General features: G+C 34.7%; 5 protein-coding genes across 5 annotated transcripts; 2 read left to right on the forward strand and 3 right to left on the reverse strand.

The window, feature by feature from the left end:
- LOC104760237 (AP-2 complex subunit mu-like) lies at positions 334–2,582 on the reverse strand. The gene is made up of 10 exons (XM_010483128.2): positions 2,434–2,582; positions 2,191–2,280; positions 2,057–2,105; positions 1,825–1,963; positions 1,631–1,747; positions 1,468–1,558; positions 1,238–1,380; positions 1,029–1,143; positions 896–940; positions 334–676 (listed from the first exon to the last, which is right to left on the reverse strand). The coding sequence occupies exons 1-10, from the start codon at positions 2,566–2,568 to the stop codon at positions 596–598; spliced, it is 1,005 nt and encodes a 334-aa protein (XP_010481430.1). The 5' UTR covers positions 2,569–2,582; the 3' UTR covers positions 334–595.
- On the reverse strand, positions 2,605–5,268 carry LOC104760239 (AP-2 complex subunit mu). Its single transcript, XM_010483130.2, has 12 exons — positions 5,031–5,268; positions 4,685–4,862; positions 4,456–4,546; positions 4,249–4,343; positions 4,006–4,095; positions 3,872–3,920; positions 3,640–3,778; positions 3,446–3,562; positions 3,283–3,373; positions 3,053–3,195; positions 2,844–2,958; positions 2,605–2,755 (listed from the first exon to the last, which is right to left on the reverse strand). The coding sequence occupies exons 1-12, from the start codon at positions 5,111–5,113 to the stop codon at positions 2,627–2,629; spliced, it is 1,320 nt and encodes a 439-aa protein (XP_010481432.2). The 5' UTR covers positions 5,114–5,268; the 3' UTR covers positions 2,605–2,626.
- LOC104760238 (AP-2 complex subunit mu-like) lies at positions 5,328–7,548 on the reverse strand. Its single transcript, XM_010483129.2, has 10 exons — positions 7,310–7,548; positions 6,964–7,141; positions 6,735–6,825; positions 6,528–6,622; positions 6,285–6,374; positions 6,151–6,199; positions 5,919–6,057; positions 5,725–5,841; positions 5,562–5,652; positions 5,328–5,474 (listed from the first exon to the last, which is right to left on the reverse strand). Exons 1-10 carry the CDS (start codon positions 7,390–7,392, stop codon positions 5,328–5,330), a joined length of 1,080 nt encoding a protein of 359 aa, XP_010481431.1. The 5' UTR covers positions 7,393–7,548.
- On the forward strand, positions 12,390–14,322 carry LOC104760240. The gene is made up of 2 exons (XM_010483131.2): positions 12,390–13,017; positions 13,859–14,322. The coding sequence occupies exons 1-2, from the start codon at positions 12,733–12,735 to the stop codon at positions 14,030–14,032; spliced, it is 459 nt and encodes a 152-aa protein (XP_010481433.1). The 5' UTR covers positions 12,390–12,732; the 3' UTR covers positions 14,033–14,322.
- Positions 16,733–19,791, forward strand: LOC104760241 (aluminum-activated malate transporter 14-like). Its single transcript, XM_010483132.2, has 6 exons — positions 16,733–17,056; positions 17,359–17,499; positions 17,705–17,977; positions 18,235–18,356; positions 18,446–18,589; positions 18,734–19,791. The coding sequence occupies exons 1-6, from the start codon at positions 16,768–16,770 to the stop codon at positions 19,415–19,417; spliced, it is 1,653 nt and encodes a 550-aa protein (XP_010481434.1). The 5' UTR covers positions 16,733–16,767; the 3' UTR covers positions 19,418–19,791.

A 20,551-nucleotide genomic window follows, 5' to 3' on the forward strand; every position in this document is an offset into this window, starting at 1 on the left:
ACTTCATCAATTCAAACTCTCCATCCGGTGGTACAAAACTGACCGTCTTCTCGGAGTTGAATCTTGTCAGGTTCACACACTGGTGAAATGTGACATCATCAAGCTCAATGGTTTTACCACTGCACAAAACGAGTGAGTCAGTTAGCACAAAGAAAACTCAGTAGCCACTGATGTTCACTGTTTTAACAAAGCCTACCTCTTAGCTGGGCGAGATTTCATTTCTGATTCCTTCTCAAGACCAATTTTATCATTCAACCCCNCGCTTCGAGCTATTCTAAAGTAAAACTAGTTTTCATTAAATATTGCACCCAATTATACTATCAAACAAACAAAACAAAAAAATCCGACTGCTTTTTCACAAATACTCAATATCACGTTTGATTACACCAAAATTAATCTAAGACATAAGAAATACCAAATTAAGACATAAGAAATCATATTAACACAGATCTCTAATGGACAAAACAAACATAAACAAGGTATAAAAATTAAAACATATCTAACTCTTTTGTTTTTGTTTTGCATAAGGAACAGAAACTAGAAGCCATGAAACTTTTAAGTCTGATTTCACTGAACCTGAACTGTGTTTTTTTATTCAGCATCTGATCTCGTAAGATCCCGCTTTCGTTATGTATCGAACCCACTCGACCGTGTTGTAACCGCTCTTCTCCCATACCTGTCAATCATTCCACTTACCGGTCAGGTCCAAAGAAGTAGTGAAGATTTGATAGCTAAGTAAAGCAATCAATTTTTCCAAGACCATAAGCAGAGATGAAGCAAAACACAAATCACATAAAAGAATTGAACGGATTTAATTGCACAATGACTTAAAGACTCTGCATTGTATTTTTGAAAGGATGGTACTGTCAAGAGTATAGAAATCAAAGCGTTGTACCTTGAGAAAGCGAACTCGCAAACCAGATGCTGTAAACATTGGGACCTAGAAAAGAACCAAGCTAAGACGGTTAAAAATCACTTAAAACAAATCTGGCTCTATCTAACAGTGCCACCACTAGAAAAAGATTGACCTGAAATTCCATTTGGATTGGAGGTCTTGTCCAAGATTTCTTCTCTCCCATTGTTGAGATCAACTCAATTTCTGCACTTAGTGTGGACTCTGTTTGTCCTGGGAATTTTCTTATCCTAAAGAGTAAAAGAGAGAAGCCAAATTATTGAAAAAAAAGACCAACAAATAGAATTATAGACATGAATCTGAGGGAAAATTATATAAACTCACTTCCAAACCAAGCAATCGATTGATGGATTGTATTTAGCGCGACCAGTTGTCACTTGGAAATTGGTCTTGGCTGTTTGTTTTGGTACTGGAATTTTAACTACGACCCCAAGGGCAAACATTTTAGCACCAAACACACTTTTGACCTAAAAAGACAAAACACGGGAACAGATTTAAGAGAGCAAAAAATCAAGCCATTTTTGTTTTGCTTGCTTTTTAATCTTTGAGAATACCTTGACATTTACTTCCATACGTGTACGACCAAGTTCTTTGATTGTTGGTAACACGCGGAAAGGCAGATTTACACCCTCTGTTATTCGATACCTGAGACATCATCAAGTTAATACACATTTGGTACCAGAACAATTTGCAACAGTGGACATTTTAAAAACTCACTTCATCAATTCAAACTCTCCATCCGGTGGTACAAAACTGACCGTCTTCTCGGAGTTGAATCTTGTCAGGTTCACACACTGGTGAAATGTGACATCATCAAGCTCAATGGTTTTACCACTGCACAAAACGAGTGAGTCAGTTAGCACAAAGAAAACTCAGTAGCCACTGATGTTCACTGTTTTAACAAAGCCTACCTCTTAGCTGGGCGAGATTTCATTTCTGATTCCTTCTCAAGACCAATTTTATCATTCAACCCCAACTTCAAATCAGGCATTCCCGAAAGGAAACATTTCATTAAAACTTTCCCCGTCACATCACACCGAAGAACATTGCCTAACCGTTTTAATAATGTAAAAAACCAGGGTCATACAAAGCGAATCAAGAAGAAAGACAACTTCAAAAAATTTAGAAAAGGCAATTATTTACCTTTAGAGGACATCAGAAGGTTTACACTTTCCACAATATCCAGAAACACCTGCATTTGAGAGAATGCTTGGTATCATCACGTCCGCACAACCTACGAAGATCTATATACACACAGAAAGAAAATCAACACTTACCTCATTCTTTTTATAAGCAAGGCCCTCTCTTCTCCAACCAACAGCACCCGTAACTTGTAATGTTGCATTTGGAACAGGCTTGTCCTTTGGCTGTAATGAAAATAAGCTTATGAATGCAAAGATAATGAAGTGAAGGAGCAACATAATTTCGATTTATTGCGGGGACTACTGATTCACTTGTAAGAACCATTCACTAACACAATTACAAATCTGTTGTATACAAAAATGAATAGATGCTCTTACCTTTGATGAAAATGGTGACCGTACACCTTCCTGAGTGATGTAAAGTTTCAAAATTTCAGGGGAGAGATTTTGTGGGTAGCCAAAGTCCATAATCTCTGCAATTCCATACCAAATATCAATCCTTGGTGTTTCCATATAATAAAATAACACCAAAAAAAGNGAAACACAAATCACATAAAAGAATTGAACGGATTTAATTGCACAATGACTTAAAGACTCTGCATTGTATTTTTGAAAGGATGGTACTATCAAGAGTATAGAAATCAAAGCGTTGTACCTTGAGAAAGCGAACTCGCAAACCAGATGCTGTAAACATTGGGACCTAGAAAAGAACCAAGCTAAGACGGTTAAAAATCACTTAAAACAAATCTGGCTCTATCTAACAGTGCCACCACTAGAAAAAGATTGACCTGAAATTCCATTTGGATTGGAGGTCTTGTCCAAGATTTCTTCTCTCCCATTGTTGAGATCAACTCAATTTCTGCACTTAGTGTGGACTCTGTTTGTCCTGGGAATTTTCTTATCCTAAAGAGTAAAAGAGAGAAGCCAAATTATTGAAAAAAAAGACCAACAAATAGAATTATAGACATGAATCTGAGGGAAAATTATATAAACTCACTTCCAAACCAAGCAATCGATTGATGGATTGTATTTAGCGCGACCAGTTGTCACTTGGAAATTGGTCTTGGCTGTTTGTTTTGGTACTGGAATTTTAACTACGACCCCAAGGGCAAACATTTTAGCACCAAACACACTTTTGACCTAAAAAGACAAAACACGGGAACAGATTTAAGAGAGCAAAAAATCAAGCCATTTTTGTTTTGCTTGCTTTTTAATCTTTGAGAATACCTTGACATTTACTTCCATACGTGTACGACCAAGTTCTTTGATTGTTGGTAACACGCGGAAAGGCAGATTTACACCCTCTGTTATTCGATACCTGAGACATCATCAAGTTAATACACATTTGGTACCAGAACAATTTGCAACAGTGGACATTTTAAAAACTCACTTCATCAATTCAAACTCTCCATCCGGTGGTACAAAACTGACCGTCTTCTCGGAGTTGAATCTTGTCAGGTTCACACACTGGTGAAATGTGACATCATCAAGCTCAATGGTTTTACCACTGCACAAAACGAGTGAGTCAGTTAGCACAAAGAAAACTCAGTAGCCACTGATGTTCACTGTTTTAACAAAGCCTACCTCTTAGCTGGGCGAGATTTCATTTCTGATTCCTTCTCAAGACCAATTTTATCATTCAACCCCAACTTCAAATCAGGCATTCCCGAAAGGAAACATTTCATTAAAACTTTCCCCGTCACATCACACCGAAGAACATTGCCTAACCGTTTTAATAATGTAAAAAACCAGGGTCATACAAAGCGAATCAAGAAGAAAGACAACTTCAAAAAATTTAGAAAAGGCAATTATTTACCTTTAGAGGACATCAGAAGGTTTACACTTTCCACAATATCCAGAAACACCTGCATTTGAGAGAATGCTTGGTATCATCACGTCCGCACAACCTACGAAGATCTATATACACACAGAAAGAAAATCAACACTTACCTCATTCTTTTTATAAGCAAGGCCCTCTCTTCTCCAACCAACAGCACCCGTAACTTGTAATGTTGCATTTGGAACAGGCTTGTCCTTTGGCTGTAATGAAAATAAGCTTATGAATGCAAAGATAATGAAGTGAAGGAGCAACATAATTTCGATTTATTGCGGGGACTACTGATTCACTTGTAAGAACCATTCACTAACACAATTACAAATCTGTTGTATACAAAAATGAATAGATGCTCTTACCTTTGATGAAAATGGTGACCGTACACCTTCCTGAGTGATGTAAAGTTTCAAAATTTCAGGGGAGAGATTTTGTGGGTAGCCAAAGTCCATAATCTCTGCAATTCCATACCAAATATCAATCCTTGGTGTTTCCATATAATAAAATAACACCAAAAAAAGTAATAAAACCAAACAGGTCTGAAGAAAACATAACTCAGGCTTACTTACCGTCCAACAATTCATAAATCAGAACAAAGTTATTTCTAATAGCGTCTTCATCAAACGCTCCACCAAAGTAGGATTTGAACAAAGCAACAGCCTGATAATGTCAATCAAAATCAGTAGTAACTATGTCACAAACTGTATAAAAATCAATCTGACTCTCTTGAAATTTCTACAAGAACCAAAACAATTCTGAAAAACGAAAGTGAAACTAAAAAACAAAAACAAAGTTTACCTCAACAACGAATTTGAATCCACAAGCAACATTAGCATTGCTACTGACAACAATGACAATGTAGACATTGCTGATTCGCATATAAACAAAGGAGCAGCCACCAATCTGACGCACAGGACAATTCCCTAACTCCTTCGTCTGCATTATATGCGTACGAAACGCATCCACCATATTCCCCCTTTAAGAATCAAACAGCTCGAGAAATCAAAAACAAATCCATAATCTCAAATCAAACAAGCTAAAGTCCTAAACGAAGTGGACTACTAAGAAGCGATAGAACAAACACACACACACACACAGAGATGGAAATGTAACGAATTCGAAGAAAAGGGGAAGCTCTTCTCACCCGACGTCATCTCGGTACGTACGATTAATGAGTACATCGCCACGGAGATTCAGAAAGTAGATGGCGGAAGCAGCCACCGGCATATTGGATCCAGTCAATTCGAAGCCGAGATCGGATAATTAGACGAGATTTGAGGATTTCAGGAGATTTGAGATTTGTGGTTCGACGAGATCTCGGCGACGGAGTAGCAAGCAAGGAGGAAGACGACGACGAAGTTGAAACAACTGAAAATGCGATATTAAAAATNGACCAACAAATAGAATTATAGACATGAATCTGAGGGAAAATTATATAAACTCACTTCCAAACCAAGCAATCGATTGATGGATTGTATTTAGCGCGACCAGTTGTCACTTGGAAATTGGTCTTGGCTGTTTGTTTTGGTACTGGAATTTTAACTACGACCCCAAGGGCAAACATTTTAGCACCAAACACACTTTTGACCTAAAAAGACAAAACACGGGAACAGATTTAAGAGAGCAAAAAATCAAGCCATTTTTGTTTTGCTTGCTTTTTAATCTTTGAGAATACCTTGACATTTACTTCCATACGTGTACGACCAAGTTCTTTGATTGTTGGTAACACGCGGAAAGGCAGATTTACACCCTCTGTTATTCGATACCTGAGACATCATCAAGTTAATACACATTTGGTACCAGAACAATTTGCAACAGTGGACATTTTAAAAACTCACTTCATCAATTCAAACTCTCCATCCGGTGGTACAAAACTGACCGTCTTCTCGGAGTTGAATCTTGTCAGGTTCACACACTGGTGAAATGTGACATCATCAAGCTCAATGGTTTTACCACTGCACAAAACGAGTGAGTCAGTTAGCACAAAGAAAACTCAGTAGCCACTGATGTTCACTGTTTTAACAAAGCCTACCTCTTAGCTGGGCGAGATTTCATTTCTGATTCCTTCTCAAGACCAATTTTATCATTCAACCCCAACTTCAAATCAGGCATTCCCGAAAGGAAACATTTCATTAAAACTTTCCCCGTCACATCACACCGAAGAACATTGCCTAACCGTTTTAATAATGTAAAAAACCAGGGTCATACAAAGCGAATCAAGAAGAAAGACAACTTCAAAAAATTTAGAAAAGGCAATTATTTACCTTTAGAGGACATCAGAAGGTTTACACTTTCCACAATATCCAGAAACACCTGCATTTGAGAGAATGCTTGGTATCATCACGTCCGCACAACCTACGAAGATCTATATACACACAGAAAGAAAATCAACACTTACCTCATTCTTTTTATAAGCAAGGCCCTCTCTTCTCCAACCAACAGCACCCGTAACTTGTAATGTTGCATTTGGAACAGGCTTGTCCTTTGGCTGTAATGAAAATAAGCTTATGAATGCAAAGATAATGAAGTGAAGGAGCAACATAATTTCGATTTATTGCGGGGACTACTGATTCACTTGTAAGAACCATTCACTAACACAATTACAAATCTGTTGTATACAAAAATGAATAGATGCTCTTACCTTTGATGAAAATGGTGACCGTACACCTTCCTGAGTGATGTAAAGTTTCAAAATTTCAGGGGAGAGATTTTGTGGGTAGCCAAAGTCCATAATCTCTGCAATTCCATACCAAATATCAATCCTTGGTGTTTCCATATAATAAAATAACACCAAAAAAAGTAATAAAACCAAACAGGTCTGAAGAAAACATAACTCAGGCTTACTTACCGTCCAACAATTCATAAATCAGAACAAAGTTATTTCTAATAGCGTCTTCATCAAACGCTCCACCAAAGTAGGATTTGAACAAAGCAACAGCCTGATAATGTCAATCAAAATCAGTAGTAACTATGTCACAAACTGTATAAAAATCAATCTGACTCTCTTGAAATTTCTACAAGAACCAAAACAATTCTGAAAAACGAAAGTGAAACTAAAAAACAAAAACAAAGTTTACCTCAACAACGAATTTGAATCCACAAGCAACATTAGCATTGCTACTGACAACAATGACAATGTAGACATTGCTGATTCGCATATAAACAAAGGAGCAGCCACCAATCTGACGCACAGGACAATTCCCTAACTCCTTCGTCTGCATTATATGCGTACGAAACGCATCCACCATATTCCCCCTTTAAGAATCAAACAGCTCGAGAAATCAAAAACAAATCCATAATCTCAAATCAAACAAGCTAAAGTCCTAAACGAAGTGGACTACTAAGAAGCGATAGAACAAACACACACACACACACAGAGATGGAAATGTAACGAATTCGAAGAAAAGGGGAAGCTCTTCTCACCCGACGTCATCTCGGTACGTACGATTAATGAGTACATCGCCACGGAGATTCAGAAAGTAGATGGCGGAAGCAGCCACCGGCATATTGGATCCAGTCAATTCGAAGCCGAGATCGGATAATTAGACGAGATTTGAGGATTTCAGGAGATTTGAGATTTGTGGTTCGACGAGATCTCGGCGACGGAGTAGCAAGCAAGGAGGAAGACGACGACGAAGTTGAAACAACTGAAAATGCGATATTAAAAATCTTTTTATTTAAAAATAGAAAGAAAAATAATATGGAAATCATGAGTCGTCATAATGGAATGGGCCAATCATATATTAATGGGCCCATCACATTATATAAATCTCTACATGTAAATACGTTGTTAAGATTTTCACTGTTTCTTTTTTAAACCATTTAAAAACATAACACTCACTGATTGAGAAAAATATCAAAAATAAACATTGAACTTATAACTTAAAAACAGGAACCTCAACTCGGTTATATAAAAATGACATAGTTCTCAGTACAGAAAAGTAACCCCTAATTAGACTTCTATGTGAAGAGCTCAATGTCTTATAAGTTCCAATGAATCCACCAAAATTGGTTTGAATCACACATTTGCGTTACTTAAAACTTAAAGCATGGTTTTACTACTTGGCAATGTCGAATTTAGTATGTCCAGTTAAGCCGTTATATTGGGCATGTTCATTGACNCAATTCGAAGCCGAGATCGGATAATTAGACGAGATTTGAGGATTTCAGGAGATTTGAGATTTGTGGTTCGACGAGATCTCGGCGACGGAGTAGCAAGCAAGGAGGAAGACGACGACGAAGTTGAAACAACTGAAAATGCGATATTAAAAATCTTTTTATTTAAAAATAGAAAGAAAAATAATATGGAAATCATGAGTCGTCATAATGGAATGGGCCAATCATATATTAATGGGCCCATCACATTATATAAATCTCTACATGTAAATACGTTGTTAAGATTTTCACTGTTTCTTTTTTAAACCATTTAAAAACATAACACTCACTGATTGAGAAAAATATCAAAAATAAACATTGAACTTATAACTTAAAAACAGGAACCTCAACTCGGTTATATAAAAATGACATAGTTCTCAGTACAGAAAAGTAACCCCTAATTAGACTTCTATGTGAAGAGCTCAATGTCTTATAAGTTCCAATGAATCCACCAAAATTGGTTTGAATCACACATTTGCGTTACTTAAAACTTAAAGCATGGTTTTACTACTTGGCAATGTCGAATTTAGTATGTCCAGTTAAGCCGTTATATTGGGCATGTTCATTGACGCTGGCGGCTGCGATAGCGGCAGCAGCAGCGGTAAACGCAATCTTTTTAATCGTCGCATTTAATCGATGTTCAAAATCAGAAGCTGCGTTTGCCGCAAGTGCCTGTGGCAACCAAACAAACAACGATAGATATGGCTATCGCAGCCGCAAGTACTTGCGGCGACTAAACGAATAGGCTCATTGTTATTTTATTTGACAATATTAACAAAAATGGTGATCTGTTAGGAAAATCGATAAAGGTTGGACATTTTATTCATCACAACTTAAGTTCATACTCTTTTTACTTTTTTGTAATTTCATGCATTTTTGACATTTTTTACATTAAATAAATAAGCTTTAGTAAATTCAAATTTGAGAAGAATCGATGCCTAACTAGAAATTTACATCGTAACTCCTTAAATGATAACTACTAAACCACTATCACTTGGTTCATGTAAATAATGTTGTAAGATTATTTGTTTAATTGTGGTTAGGTCTGGGTACTCGTTCGGATTCGGATCAGTATTTCAGGTTTTCGGGTTAAAAGGTATAGGACCCATTCGGATATTTCTAGATTTCGGGTTCTTGTCGGGTATGGATCGAGTATTTCAGATTCAGATTCGAATTACCCGAAGTTCTCAAAACTCAAAATGTTAATATCCAAATTTGTCTAAATTATTCAAAAATCAAAAATATCCGACCTATCTAAAATTTAGAGTATTTTTTACCCAAATTTACTTAAAAAATAGTTTAAATACTCAAAAATATATAAAATATCCAAAAATCAAATTTAGAGTCTTTTTTACCAAATTTACTAAAAAAAATAGTTTAAATACTTAAAATAACTAAAATATCCAAAAAACTGAATATTTTTGAAACTTACATTATTAAAATTAAAATATTACTAATATATTACTACTATATATTAATATTGTGGGTATATTCGAATAACCATTCGGATTCGGATTCGGATCGGGTTCGAGTTTGGGTTTTCAGATTTAGAGATTTATAACTCGTTCGGATGTTTTAAAATTTTGGATACGGGTTCGGATCGAATTTTCTGATTCGGTCATTTTGTCCAGACCTAATTGTGGTGCATGATAATTTTTTTAAAACAACCATTATTAGTTGAAAAGTGTAATAGTAATTATAAATAAAACTAAACACCATAAAATTTATCAAATTATCTATAAAATTAAATATGAAAATTAAATTATTTTTAAAAATAAATACCATAGAATTCACAAAATATTTTTATAAAATTAAATATTATAAGATTTGTCCGTGCACAAAATTTTCTACCATAATATAGATTTACTAGCTAAGCAAGCATGGCGTATCCTCCAAAACCCCAATAGTCTACTGACACGAACACTAAGGCCATGTTTATAGGTATATCAGATGGGGTGTTCTTAGGCCCTTTAAAAATGAAAATAATTGAATAGTATACTTAAGATCAGGCTCATTGATCTTATTCTAGAACTGTTCTTGGGCCTGATCTTGTGTGACGTGTCTCTCTCGGATTGGTTGAGAATATATGGAATAAATTTGGACATTAATCTATGTATTAATTAAATAAAATGTTTGTCTTGTTTAATTAATATGTTTGTTTGTGTTTTTTTTAAATTTTATTTACAATTTTTTTTTTGTTTCATAAAAATATGGCATTGTATTTTGAATTTTAGTAAAAGTTTTATAAGTTTGCAATTAAAATGTTATTTTATAAATTTTTATAATTGTAATATGTTTAAGAATATTAATAAACATTATATTATTAAATAGTATTAAACATTCTTAAATTTTTTATTAAACATTAATCTATGTATTTATTAAACATTCTTAAATTTCTATAAGAATATTATATTATTAAATATTAAGATCTTAAACATGTTCTCCCAATAACTAACTTTTTAACAAAAGTTCTTAACTAGTGATCTTACATTATTTTCACAATATTTATACTCTAAGAACACCCTAAACTGATCTCCCTATAAACATGCCCTAAGAGGTAGGTATTTCGCAAACTCTAGTATCCTTGAAGCAAATGATGGTGTTCAACCTTCTTTTGGCTGGAAATCATTGCTCATTGGTAGAGATCTCCTCCGCAAAGGTTTACGTTTTACAGTTGGTGACGGTCATTAAATAGCTATTTGGTCTGATCCATGGTTATTAACCCATCCGCCAAGGAAAGCTCAAGACAATCAACATGATGATATCCCTTCTGTAAATAACTTGCTACTCTCAGACATAAGTGGTTGGAACGAACAGTTAGTACGTCAAAGAATACATCCAGATGATATAAATCGGGTCCTCTCGATACGGGTTCGTTAGCACTATTCTGACAATGGCTTTTACACAGTGAAATCAGGATATTGGCTGGCAACACATCTTCCGGAACAGAATCATGCTAGACCACCTGATGGTGATCCACGTTTGAAGAGCGAAATCTGGAAAACAAGAACTCCTCCGAAATTTAAGCATTTCTTATGGAGACTTTTATCAAGCCCCCTCTGTAAGCGATGCACCAATGTGATTGAAACAACATAACATCTCTTCTTCTCATGCCCTCATGCACAGCAGATTTGGCCTGGATCAAATATTCCAATCAGATGTCTCCTGGATCCAAGAGCTTCGATTGAAACCAAACTCAAAGCAATTTTTGATTTCCATAAGCATCAGCGATTCTATGATAGGCTCGCACATTTACCGTTTTGGATACTATGGAAGATTTGGATAAGTCGAAATAAGCTCGCATTCCTGTATAAGAATAACCCTTGGCAACGGGACCTTAGAGAAGCCATACAGGAAACAGAAGAATGGCTAACAATTGATACCANATGGATCCAAGAGCTTCGATTAAAACCAAACTCAAAGCAATTTTTGATTTCCATAAGCATCGGCGATTCTATGATAGGCTCGCACATTTACCGTTTTGGATACTATGGAAGATTTGGACAAGTCGCAATAAGCTCACATTCCAGTATAAGAATAACCCTTGGCAACAGGACCTTAGAGAAGCCATACATGAAACAGAAGAATGGCTAACAATTGATACCAGACGATGCAACACTACTTCCAATGTTAACAATAATCAAAGAGACCCGCCTACACCAAACTCGTGGCAAAAACCCCCGCATGGCTGGCTGAAATGCAACTATGATGGAAGTTTCATAGACAGAGACAGACGACCCAATGCAGCTTGGATTGTACGAGATGATCAAGGTCAATTTAAGGAGGCAGGACAGGTAACAGGACCACCTGTATCATCAGCCCTTGAAGCAGAGTGTATAAGTCTATCTTATGCCATCAAACAATGTTGGCTAAGCGGTTTTCCTAAAGTCATCTTCGAAGGTGATAATCAAGTTTTGGTCAATATGCTCAATGGTAACAACACACGATTCGACATCTTCAACTGGATACAAGATATAAAAGGATGGGCTTCCCGGTTCGAATCATGTGCTTTCAAATGGATACCTCATTCTGCAAATCTACTTGCTGACAAGCTGACTAAAGTTCAACGTTCTCAAACTCAAGATTACGTTCTTCATTTATCTATTTCTATTTGTATTCGTTCAAATTTTCACCCATGTCTAAATATTTTTATTCAATAAATGTAGTTTAAGTGTTTAAAAAAGAAAAGAAGAAAGAAAAATAGCTGTAGACTTTTTTCAATGCCCTCTGACGTGTAATGATCGCAAAAGTTAATTTTTCCATGAAAAAGAAGTAAAAAACACAAATTAATAATTTTTATTGTTTTATTTTACATGTATTTTACAAAACCGCGCCGTTAATGATAAGAAGGGTAAAAACAAGAAAGAGATCTCTTTGCTCGATCCACTTCCATCTTTGATCCCAAAAATAATATTTCATTTTTTTTATATATAATTTGTTGCAGCAGAAGAAGAAGAAGAAGATCAACAGTGTTGACGAGAGAGAGATACAAGGACAGAGATTTCTGGGTTTTTAGCTACATTAAATGAATATTATTGGATTAAGACTCGATCGGAGAAAGTAGAAATCGATTGGAGAAGAAAAGGGATATTCGAAACCCTAATTTTGAGAGAGAGCATCTATTTGAGAGGAAAAAAAAAAAAGGGTGTTAACTTTGAGGGGTTTGGATCGAATTTGAAATCTGGGGGTTAATGGGTTTTTTGAAGAAGTTAACGGGGATACTTGGGTTTGGGCATAACGATGGTGGTGGTGGTGGTGGGCATGGAGCTGTAAGAGATGAAGATGGTGATGGTGGAGATAACAGTGCGAAAGTTTCCGGTGATGGAGATAAACGTCGGGAGGGTAATAATCAGCCGAGGTTTCGTGAAACTGGACTTCCAAGGAGAGGTTTTGGTGTACCTGTTCAAGTCGCTGTTGAACGGTCTAATCCTGGCCCTATTCTTCAGCCTTGTGCTGCTTCAGATGGTGGTGTTCAGGTTACTGTTCCTTCTTCTTTTTTTATCTATCTATGATGGTTGGTTTTAGAGACTGTGTATGGTAGTTTAGGGATTGATCGACTTCTGAATTGCTTGTTAAGCTTTGTGAAGAGGTGTAATGTGGGTATCATATACTGTTGCTTCATGCTTGTTCTGTAGCAGGATTGTTGATTCGTGTCTTCTGGTTAGGATCACCCTAACTTGGATGATAAATTGGTTTGTGAGTTTGGAAGATAAATTGGTCTTTTGTGGCCTACTTTCATGTTCTTAGTTTAACATTGATGACCGTTGATTACCCGTCAAAACATTGCCTAGCTTTGTGTTTTACTTAATTGGCTTAGATATGTTTGTGTTTCAGATACAGAACTTCATATTTTAGATGCCTTTTTAATTTATTGTTTCTGTATGATTTTACCAATTCGTCGAATGATCTTATTCGATTAGGTATCTTTGTAACCGTTAGCTCACTGCTCTTTTATCTCTTCAACTCTCTATTCATTCTACTTTGTATGCGAAATTAATGAATAGTCCTTAGAGATATATGCTAAGCCATGATATAGGTTTTAGCTTTGATTGATTGACTAGTTGCGTTGAAAGGAAACTTGTAGAAGCAAGTAGTTCAGTTTCAGTTTACAAGGCAAACTTTAATCTACAAAACGTAATTAATCTTATGCTTGATGGTTGCATATTAATCATTGGCTATAATGGAAATGTTAAAGAATCTTAACTAGTTGTATTGGTAAGATTGAAGATAATAAGCAAGAAGAAGATAGTATCAGTGGTTCTAATGCGATGATGTGTATATATGTTCATTGATTTCTTCTTGATGGCATTGACTCAGGGACTACGTTGGTACTCAATGCGGCTTAAGGTTGATGAAGACGGAGATGTTGCAGATGAGTTCTTGGAAGATCAAAACTGCAAGACTTTGCCAAGGAAGTGCAAAACAAAAGCTGCAAAAGTGAAAGGTTTAGTTATATCTTCTGATGGGAAACTTCAGCCATTAATGCATTGAACAAAATGAACACCAAATGAGAAAGATTCGGCTGAACAGCTGGATTGGATCAGGAAAAGGTTAGAACTCGTGTTTAATTAATTTCGAGATCAATCCATTAGATTCTTCAGAACTTACAAATGTTATTTAACTGTGAATTTTAGTTTTTGAAAATAGACAGTGACTCTCTTTGGGATTATCTAAAAAATATTTGTGCAATTGTTGGAATTGTGTGTTACTACTACAAGTTCTGTGTGTGTCCACTGCACATGTATTGATCCTTTTCTTATACAAGTCTTCTATTTTCTCTACATATTTTATGTATTTTCTGTTCTCGTTATAAATTTAGATACCAAGGAATGATAGTATTTGATTCTTATTGCAGTTGAATATAAGGATCAATAAAAAAAATAGATAAAACGAATTTGAGCTTAACCAACTGAAAAGGTGTAGGCTAGAGAACATGCAAATCTACAATGGATCAACATGTATACAACAAAGCAAATAAAGACTTTTATTTATAGCATTTATGGAAAAGATTATAAGAGAGATTATAGATAGCAGCTAATGAGCTAAAGATGAAAGAAGAGTATACAGTTTGGTTTGAAACACACTGTAAAACATGATTATGGTCGTGTCAATTGGATATTCTAAGTTTCTAACCAACTATGAAGTATATTATTACCTCTCTCTCCAATGGAATTGAAGAGTAATTTCGTTTTCTCTTTAAAAACCAAAATCTATTTCGGCCTTGTGGCCCTTGTCAGAGCTTCAAAGTGCGTATATAAGTCAACCTGTTTATTACCTACATTCATTTCAACCATTCAATATTTCTATATATTTCGAATCGTCTCCTCTCCAACTACCTCAAACTATATATCATAGATTCAAAACCAATATTGCATGCACTTACATAAAAAGTTTAGTTTTTAAGCCTTAAACAGTTAAAGTTTTCAGGCCTTCTTATTTCCATTTTCTAGTTGTAAGCACTACAATCTTTTGTTCTATCAGATGACAAAAAAAAAAAAAGTTAAACTTGAAGGTAAATAACTTAATTGTCACAAACCTATCCCGAAATTAAACTCGCCGGTGTAATAAAACAATTTGGGAAAACTGATTACAAAAAAAATAAAAATAAAGAGAACCATTTACATGCAACGTGTCAACGTTCAAATCGCTATAAATCAAAAAAAAAAAGTCCACAGTTGTTTAATGAAAATTATTTGGACTTTCTTTGATGCAAAACATACAACAGCTAAAATGTCTACAAGACTATAATGCGCCGAACGGCATGAAATTAAACAAACTTTCGTATATTTTTGTAATATTATGTTAAGTCAATCGCTATAACATCGGTATCTATGTGATTGAAATTTAAAAGTTAATAGTATATACATTTAAGGCAACGACTTAGGGTGACAATTAAAATATCTACGAGGAAACCATATCATTAATTAGTAGTAAGCTTTTAGTTTTATATTAGGTCTGTCCTAATCGCCGTCACTAAAATATACATTTGTTATTTGATGATTACCTATCTAGTATTTACTAGTAATTGTATGATTATTACGTCGATGAGTCATAGATATATCAGTTTAATTAACTATTTTGATATTATTTTCTTTCTTTTCGGTCTTCTGCTGTCACCAGGTTGTGTGGACAAATAGTATTATTTCAACCTAACACGACAAATTATAAGTCTTAGTCGTGTTGATAACAAATTCTCACCCACGTAATCAAATTTCTTTTCACTTGTGTATAAGATCAATTAAGCTTTTCAATGTGTTAGGTTATAAAACGACAACGAAACTTGTAAAAATCCAACTCATATTCATTTGTCTGATACTTGAAACCACTTATAATTTTTGGTTGTATTATGACTCTATAGCACCACCACGATTTTTAAAGAGAGGTAGTTATGTATCCTGCCTACATTCAGATGCAGATTTGTTAATTTTCTATGTCAGAGAAAACATTTTTATATAGCATAATAAGACGATATATGATCAAGATCTGCGCTGCGCACAACGATGTTTTTTGATTATGTTGAATGAATTGATCAGTGACACATGCATGCATATGAATGGTGAATCTAAAAATTATTCGGATCTTTAAGTTATGTTACAAGTGCAATATGGAACGTCCATTAACTAATACCTTTTTTTTCAATGAGCGGCCACTAATTAAGTATTTTCTGACTTCTTGTTTTCCCTTTATTTTATGTGGAGAAAAGAGAAAATAAAAATAATCTTTATTCACACATTACTTATTGAGTCATGTGAAAACCAATCTAATCTCTAGTCACTTGTACATTAACAAGAAAATAATTATTCTAAAATCCATTTGCTCTCTTAAGGTTATGAATTAATGAGACAAATACAAAATTTAACTTTATATTTTTTTTTGGGACAAAATTCTATGTCTTCAGAAAAAAAAAACATTTACGTAAAAAATACTGTGATAAAAAAAAATCAGGACCGTCATCTCTCCCAACAAAACTATATCAACACAGAAGTAAATAAATTGTACACACAAACATATATATAGACAATATGTAGACACATAATTAAACACGTATTAAATCATCATTTGCTTTACCAGGCCAACTACTGTATATATATGTATATGCCTTGCATATAGCATACGTATATGTATACACCTATATAAAGAGAGTACACCAACATCAAAACTCTTTCATATTCAATACTTCTCCATTTTGACCCAAAAGGAAAAAAAAAACAGAACAACAAAATAAAATGTCGAACAGGGTCCCTGAAAGGAGCATGGAGATGGATGAGGAAGGCTCTACAAAGATGAAGATGAAGACGAAGGTTCTAGAACTTCCAAAGAAGATCAAGAAGATTCTAAAGAACCTATGGAAGGTTGGAAAAGATGATCCAAGGAGAGTGAAACATGCTTTGAAAGTAGGAGTTTCATTGACACTTGTTTCCTTATTGTATCTCATGGAGCCTCTCTTCAAAGGCATTGGAAACAGTGCTATTTGGGCAGTCATGACCGTCGTGGTCGTCCTCGAGTTCTCTGTTGGTAAATTATAAGTCAAAACCGCAAACTCGATTCCATGTGTAAACACTATGCGTGGATTGTTTGATCATTTGAAATTTAGTCTCAATGCTTTATCCATGGTGGACTTTCGAGAAACTACTCATCATCCATGGACTTGATTATCTCCGGGATTACTTACTCTAGCCTTTCAATGAAACTAGTGCTATATCTTAAACCAAAAACATCAATAAAGATAATTTACTCATAACTCATAAGCTTTAGTGTGAATATCTTGTGTAAGATTATATGGTTTTAATGATGTAAATGGTGTTTAATTCATTCAGGTGCAACGTTGTGCAAAGGGCTTAATAGAGGACTAGGGACATTGATTGCAGGATCTTTGGCATTTTTCATTGAATTTGTCGTTGATGATTCCGGCAAGGTTTTCCGAGCTATTTTCATTGGCGCTTCAGTTTTCATAGTTGGTATGTACTTAGATACAGTATTTATTTATCAGTTTACCACTCTCTCAATTATTTTCACAATCAACCCACGTTGTATTAACTAAACTATTAATTACATAGATCCAAACAAATGAATAATTTCCAAAACTTATTAAACTATCACTCTCTACATTTGTCGCGACAGTTAATATTTGTATTAATTATACTCTTTTGTTTAATGTAACAGGAGCCTTGATAACATATTTGAGATTTATTCCATACATAAAAAAGAACTACGACTACGGCATGCTTATATTTCTTTTGACGTTCAATCTAATAACAGTGTCGAGTTATAGAGTTGATACTGTGATTAAGATTGCACATGAGAGATTCTATACTATAGCCATGGGTGTTGGTATTTGCCTTCTCATGAGCCTTTTGGTTTTTCCTATATGGTCTGGTGAGGACCTTCACAAATCCACCGCCGCTAAGTTGCAAGGCCTCTCTTCTTCCATCGAAGGTACCTACTTCAATATTATAGATAGATTGGTATATAAATTACTTTTGTCCTTTATAATGTGTAAAACTTTTAGCAATTTAGTTTTTTTTTTTGAATCAAGAAACATAATAAAACAGAGATTCAATCATAAATCAGGAGATTTTGCTAAAGAAAATATTTTTGTATTTGGTAATGATATTCCGATTGTTTTTAAGTGCAAATTTCTAACTTTGTTCTAATTAGTTAATTAAGCTGATTTATACAGTAATTTTTATTAGCATGTGTGAATGAGTACTTTGAGGAGGAGGAGAAAGAGAACGAAACATCAGATTTGTCAGAAGACACGATCTATAACGGATATAAGACTGTTTTGGATTCCAAATCCACCGATGAAGCACTCGTAAGTTACGTATATCGATCAAACGTTTCTTTCAAAACTCGAAAAACCAAAAATTTGAATGTATATCAAGTATCAACATGTGTGTATAGGCAATGTATGCAAGTTGGGAACCAAGACACACAAGACATTGCCATAGATATCCATGGAAACATTACGTGAAAGTTGGATCTGTTCTTCGTCAGTTTGGTTACACTGTTGTTGCTCTTCATGGTTGCTTAAAAACCGAAATTCAGGTGACTTAATTTTTTAAAAAATATCATTCTTTTATTTTGAAAATTTATATAAATTATATTATTGACTAACAATGAGTACATAAATTATAACCTATATTAGTTAATAATATTGATTTATAATATTGTTTATGTTAATTTTTGAAGACACCGAGGCCTCTTCGTGGACTCTTCAAGGATCCTTGCGTAAGACTAGCCGGAGAAATCTGCAAGGTTTTGTCGGAACTCGCTGCAAGCATTCGAAACCGACGTCACTGTTCACCGGAGATTCTCTCCGACAGTCTTCAAGTGGCATTACAAGATCTCAACATAGCCATTAAATCACAACCTAAACTCTTCCTCGGCTCTGACCAAAATGGCACTTTTTCTCAAGGCAATAGCGGTAGACATACCACAAACGTTTCAAAACACATCAATAAAGATACAAACGACGCCCCTAATTCGCATCAAACTGGAACACGTCTTGATCCAAACACTGGAACGCCACGCGGTGAACGCATGTCGCGTTTTGGACCAAACGTTTCGTTTTCTAGATTGAGAGCTGATACGTTAGAACGGAGATCTGCGGCAGCGACTAGCGAAAGAAAGATTCTGAGGCAACAGTTGAGTATGATTGTGGTGATGACGAGTCTTGAATTCTCTGAGGCGTTACCGTTTGCCGCGTTTGCGTCAATTCTAGTGGAAATGGTTGCGAGGCTTGACAATGTGATTGAGGAAGTGGAGGAGCTAGGAACGATTGCCTGCTTTAAGGAGTATGATAACAGCGTTGATAAGAAGGATGTGGAGGTTCGGGTCGAGAAGCCATCTGATCTAGTGGTTGGCATAGAGTGAAAGTGCGGTTGCGAGCAGTTTTGGTTTGGACCATGGATGCATGTCCATAATCTCTTTAGACCGTCGCTAGTATTAAACCTCCTTATCTTTAAAGCCCCTTGTTACTTAGGTGGCTAGCTACTACACCAATTGAGCTACAGTTTCGGATTATATAGTGTATAATTAGATTTAAGAAGTTAAGATCGAACCAATCGTCTGATGAGGTTTGGCTTTTTCTGGTTTTATTTATTTTGGTTTAGTCTTGATGTGGTTGATTGATTCTCCTTTTTTGTAATGATGAGAATTGATATATTCGGTATATGTAACATGAGGTGGTGATTTTCAAGGGTTCGCTAAAAAAAGTTTCTACCTTGTGAAAGTCGTTATTTTTGGTAAGTCATATCTAAAATCAGAATTTGAACCACTCAAATGCTAGAGTGATCCTTGTACTCCACTCAAATGCTTCATAGACCCACTTATGTGTTTTCTCAACGCTTACAATACTTTATATTTATAAATATACACATATATAATGTAGCATCTAAAGGAAAAATAAAATATCATAAATCTTTTTTGTTTGTGCAAACAAAATATCATAAATCTATAAGCTTGTGAACCAATCTATACTAATAAAAAGTACGAAACAACCAATAGAAATTTGACATATCACTTATTAACATTTTATACAATTTCTAGAATTTTTTATATTAAGAATAATTTTAAACAACCTATCATGATTTGACATGTCATTCCTTAACATTTTTTAAATTTACAGAATTTTTTTAGAAAAAGGAAAATTTTAAATTTATGGAAATCAAAGAACTAAGCACAATATTTCACATCGGCTATAAATTTTTTAGACAATGGTTCATAACCAGTATAAATAAGATTAATATGCTTCCAACAACGAATGAGCAGGAAAGCTTGATTTATCAGGCGTCAAAGTTTAAAAGTTTTATTTGGTTTGATATGGTTTTTTATTTGATCAAATTAAAACTTTAAACAGTTTCAAAAAAATATTATAATATTTAAAAATTTTAAAAGTTTAAATATTATAAATATTGAAACGTTTAAAAGTTCTTAACTTTTAAAAAGTTTTTAAATATTATAAGTTTTAAATTTTAAAAGTTTAAAATATTATAAATATTAAAAAAA

Source organism: Camelina sativa, chromosome 18 (genome assembly GCF_000633955.1).
Source record: "Camelina sativa cultivar DH55 chromosome 18, Cs, whole genome shotgun sequence".
Taxonomy (NCBI): Eukaryota; Viridiplantae; Streptophyta; class Magnoliopsida; order Brassicales; family Brassicaceae; genus Camelina; species Camelina sativa.

Excerpts from the sequence above, each read along its gene's own strand:
- LOC104760237 (XM_010483128.2), bottom strand. The coding sequence starts at position 2,568 with ATGGAAACACCAAGGATTGATATTTGGTATGGAATTGCAGAGATTATG. Across the intron at positions 2,106-2,190 it reads TTGCTTATAAAAAGAATGAG|GTGTTTCTGGATATTGTGGA; the intron begins GTAAGTGTTGAT and ends TCTCAAATGCAG. Across the intron at positions 941-1,028 it reads CAATCCAAATGGAATTTCAG|GTCCCAATGTTTACAGCATC; the intron begins GTCAATCTTTTT and ends GTTCTTTTCTAG.
- LOC104760239 (XM_010483130.2), bottom strand. The coding sequence starts at position 5,113 with ATGCCGGTGGCTGCTTCCGCCATCTACTTTCTGAATCTCCGTGGCGAT. Across the intron at positions 3,779-3,871 it reads CCTTCTGATGTCCTCTAAAG|GCAATGTTCTTCGGTGTGAT; the intron begins GTAAATAATTGC and ends TAAAACGGTTAG. Across the intron at positions 3,196-3,282 it reads GTATGGAAGTAAATGTCAAG|GTCAAAAGTGTGTTTGGTGC; the intron begins GTATTCTCAAAG and ends TTGTCTTTTTAG.
- LOC104760238 (XM_010483129.2), bottom strand. The coding sequence starts at position 7,392 with ATGCCGGTGGCTGCTTCCGCCATCTACTTTCTGAATCTCCGTGGCGAT. Across the intron at positions 5,842-5,918 it reads AAATCTCGCCCAGCTAAGAG|TGGTAAAACCATTGAGCTTG; the intron begins GTAGGCTTTGTT and ends CGTTTTGTGCAG. Across the intron at positions 5,653-5,724 it reads GGAGAGTTTGAATTGATGAA|GTATCGAATAACAGAGGGTG; the intron begins GTGAGTTTTTAA and ends ATGATGTCTCAG.
- LOC104760240 (XM_010483131.2), top strand. The coding sequence starts at position 12,733 with ATGGGTTTTTTGAAGAAGTTAACGGGGATACTTGGGTTTGGGCATAAC. Across the intron at positions 13,018-13,858 it reads CTTCAGATGGTGGTGTTCAG|GGACTACGTTGGTACTCAAT; the intron begins GTTACTGTTCCT and ends GCATTGACTCAG.
- LOC104760241 (XM_010483132.2), top strand. The coding sequence starts at position 16,768 with ATGTCGAACAGGGTCCCTGAAAGGAGCATGGAGATGGATGAGGAAGGC. Across the intron at positions 17,978-18,234 it reads CCTCTCTTCTTCCATCGAAG|CATGTGTGAATGAGTACTTT; the intron begins GTACCTACTTCA and ends AATTTTTATTAG. Across the intron at positions 18,357-18,445 it reads AATCCACCGATGAAGCACTC|GCAATGTATGCAAGTTGGGA; the intron begins GTAAGTTACGTA and ends ATGTGTGTATAG.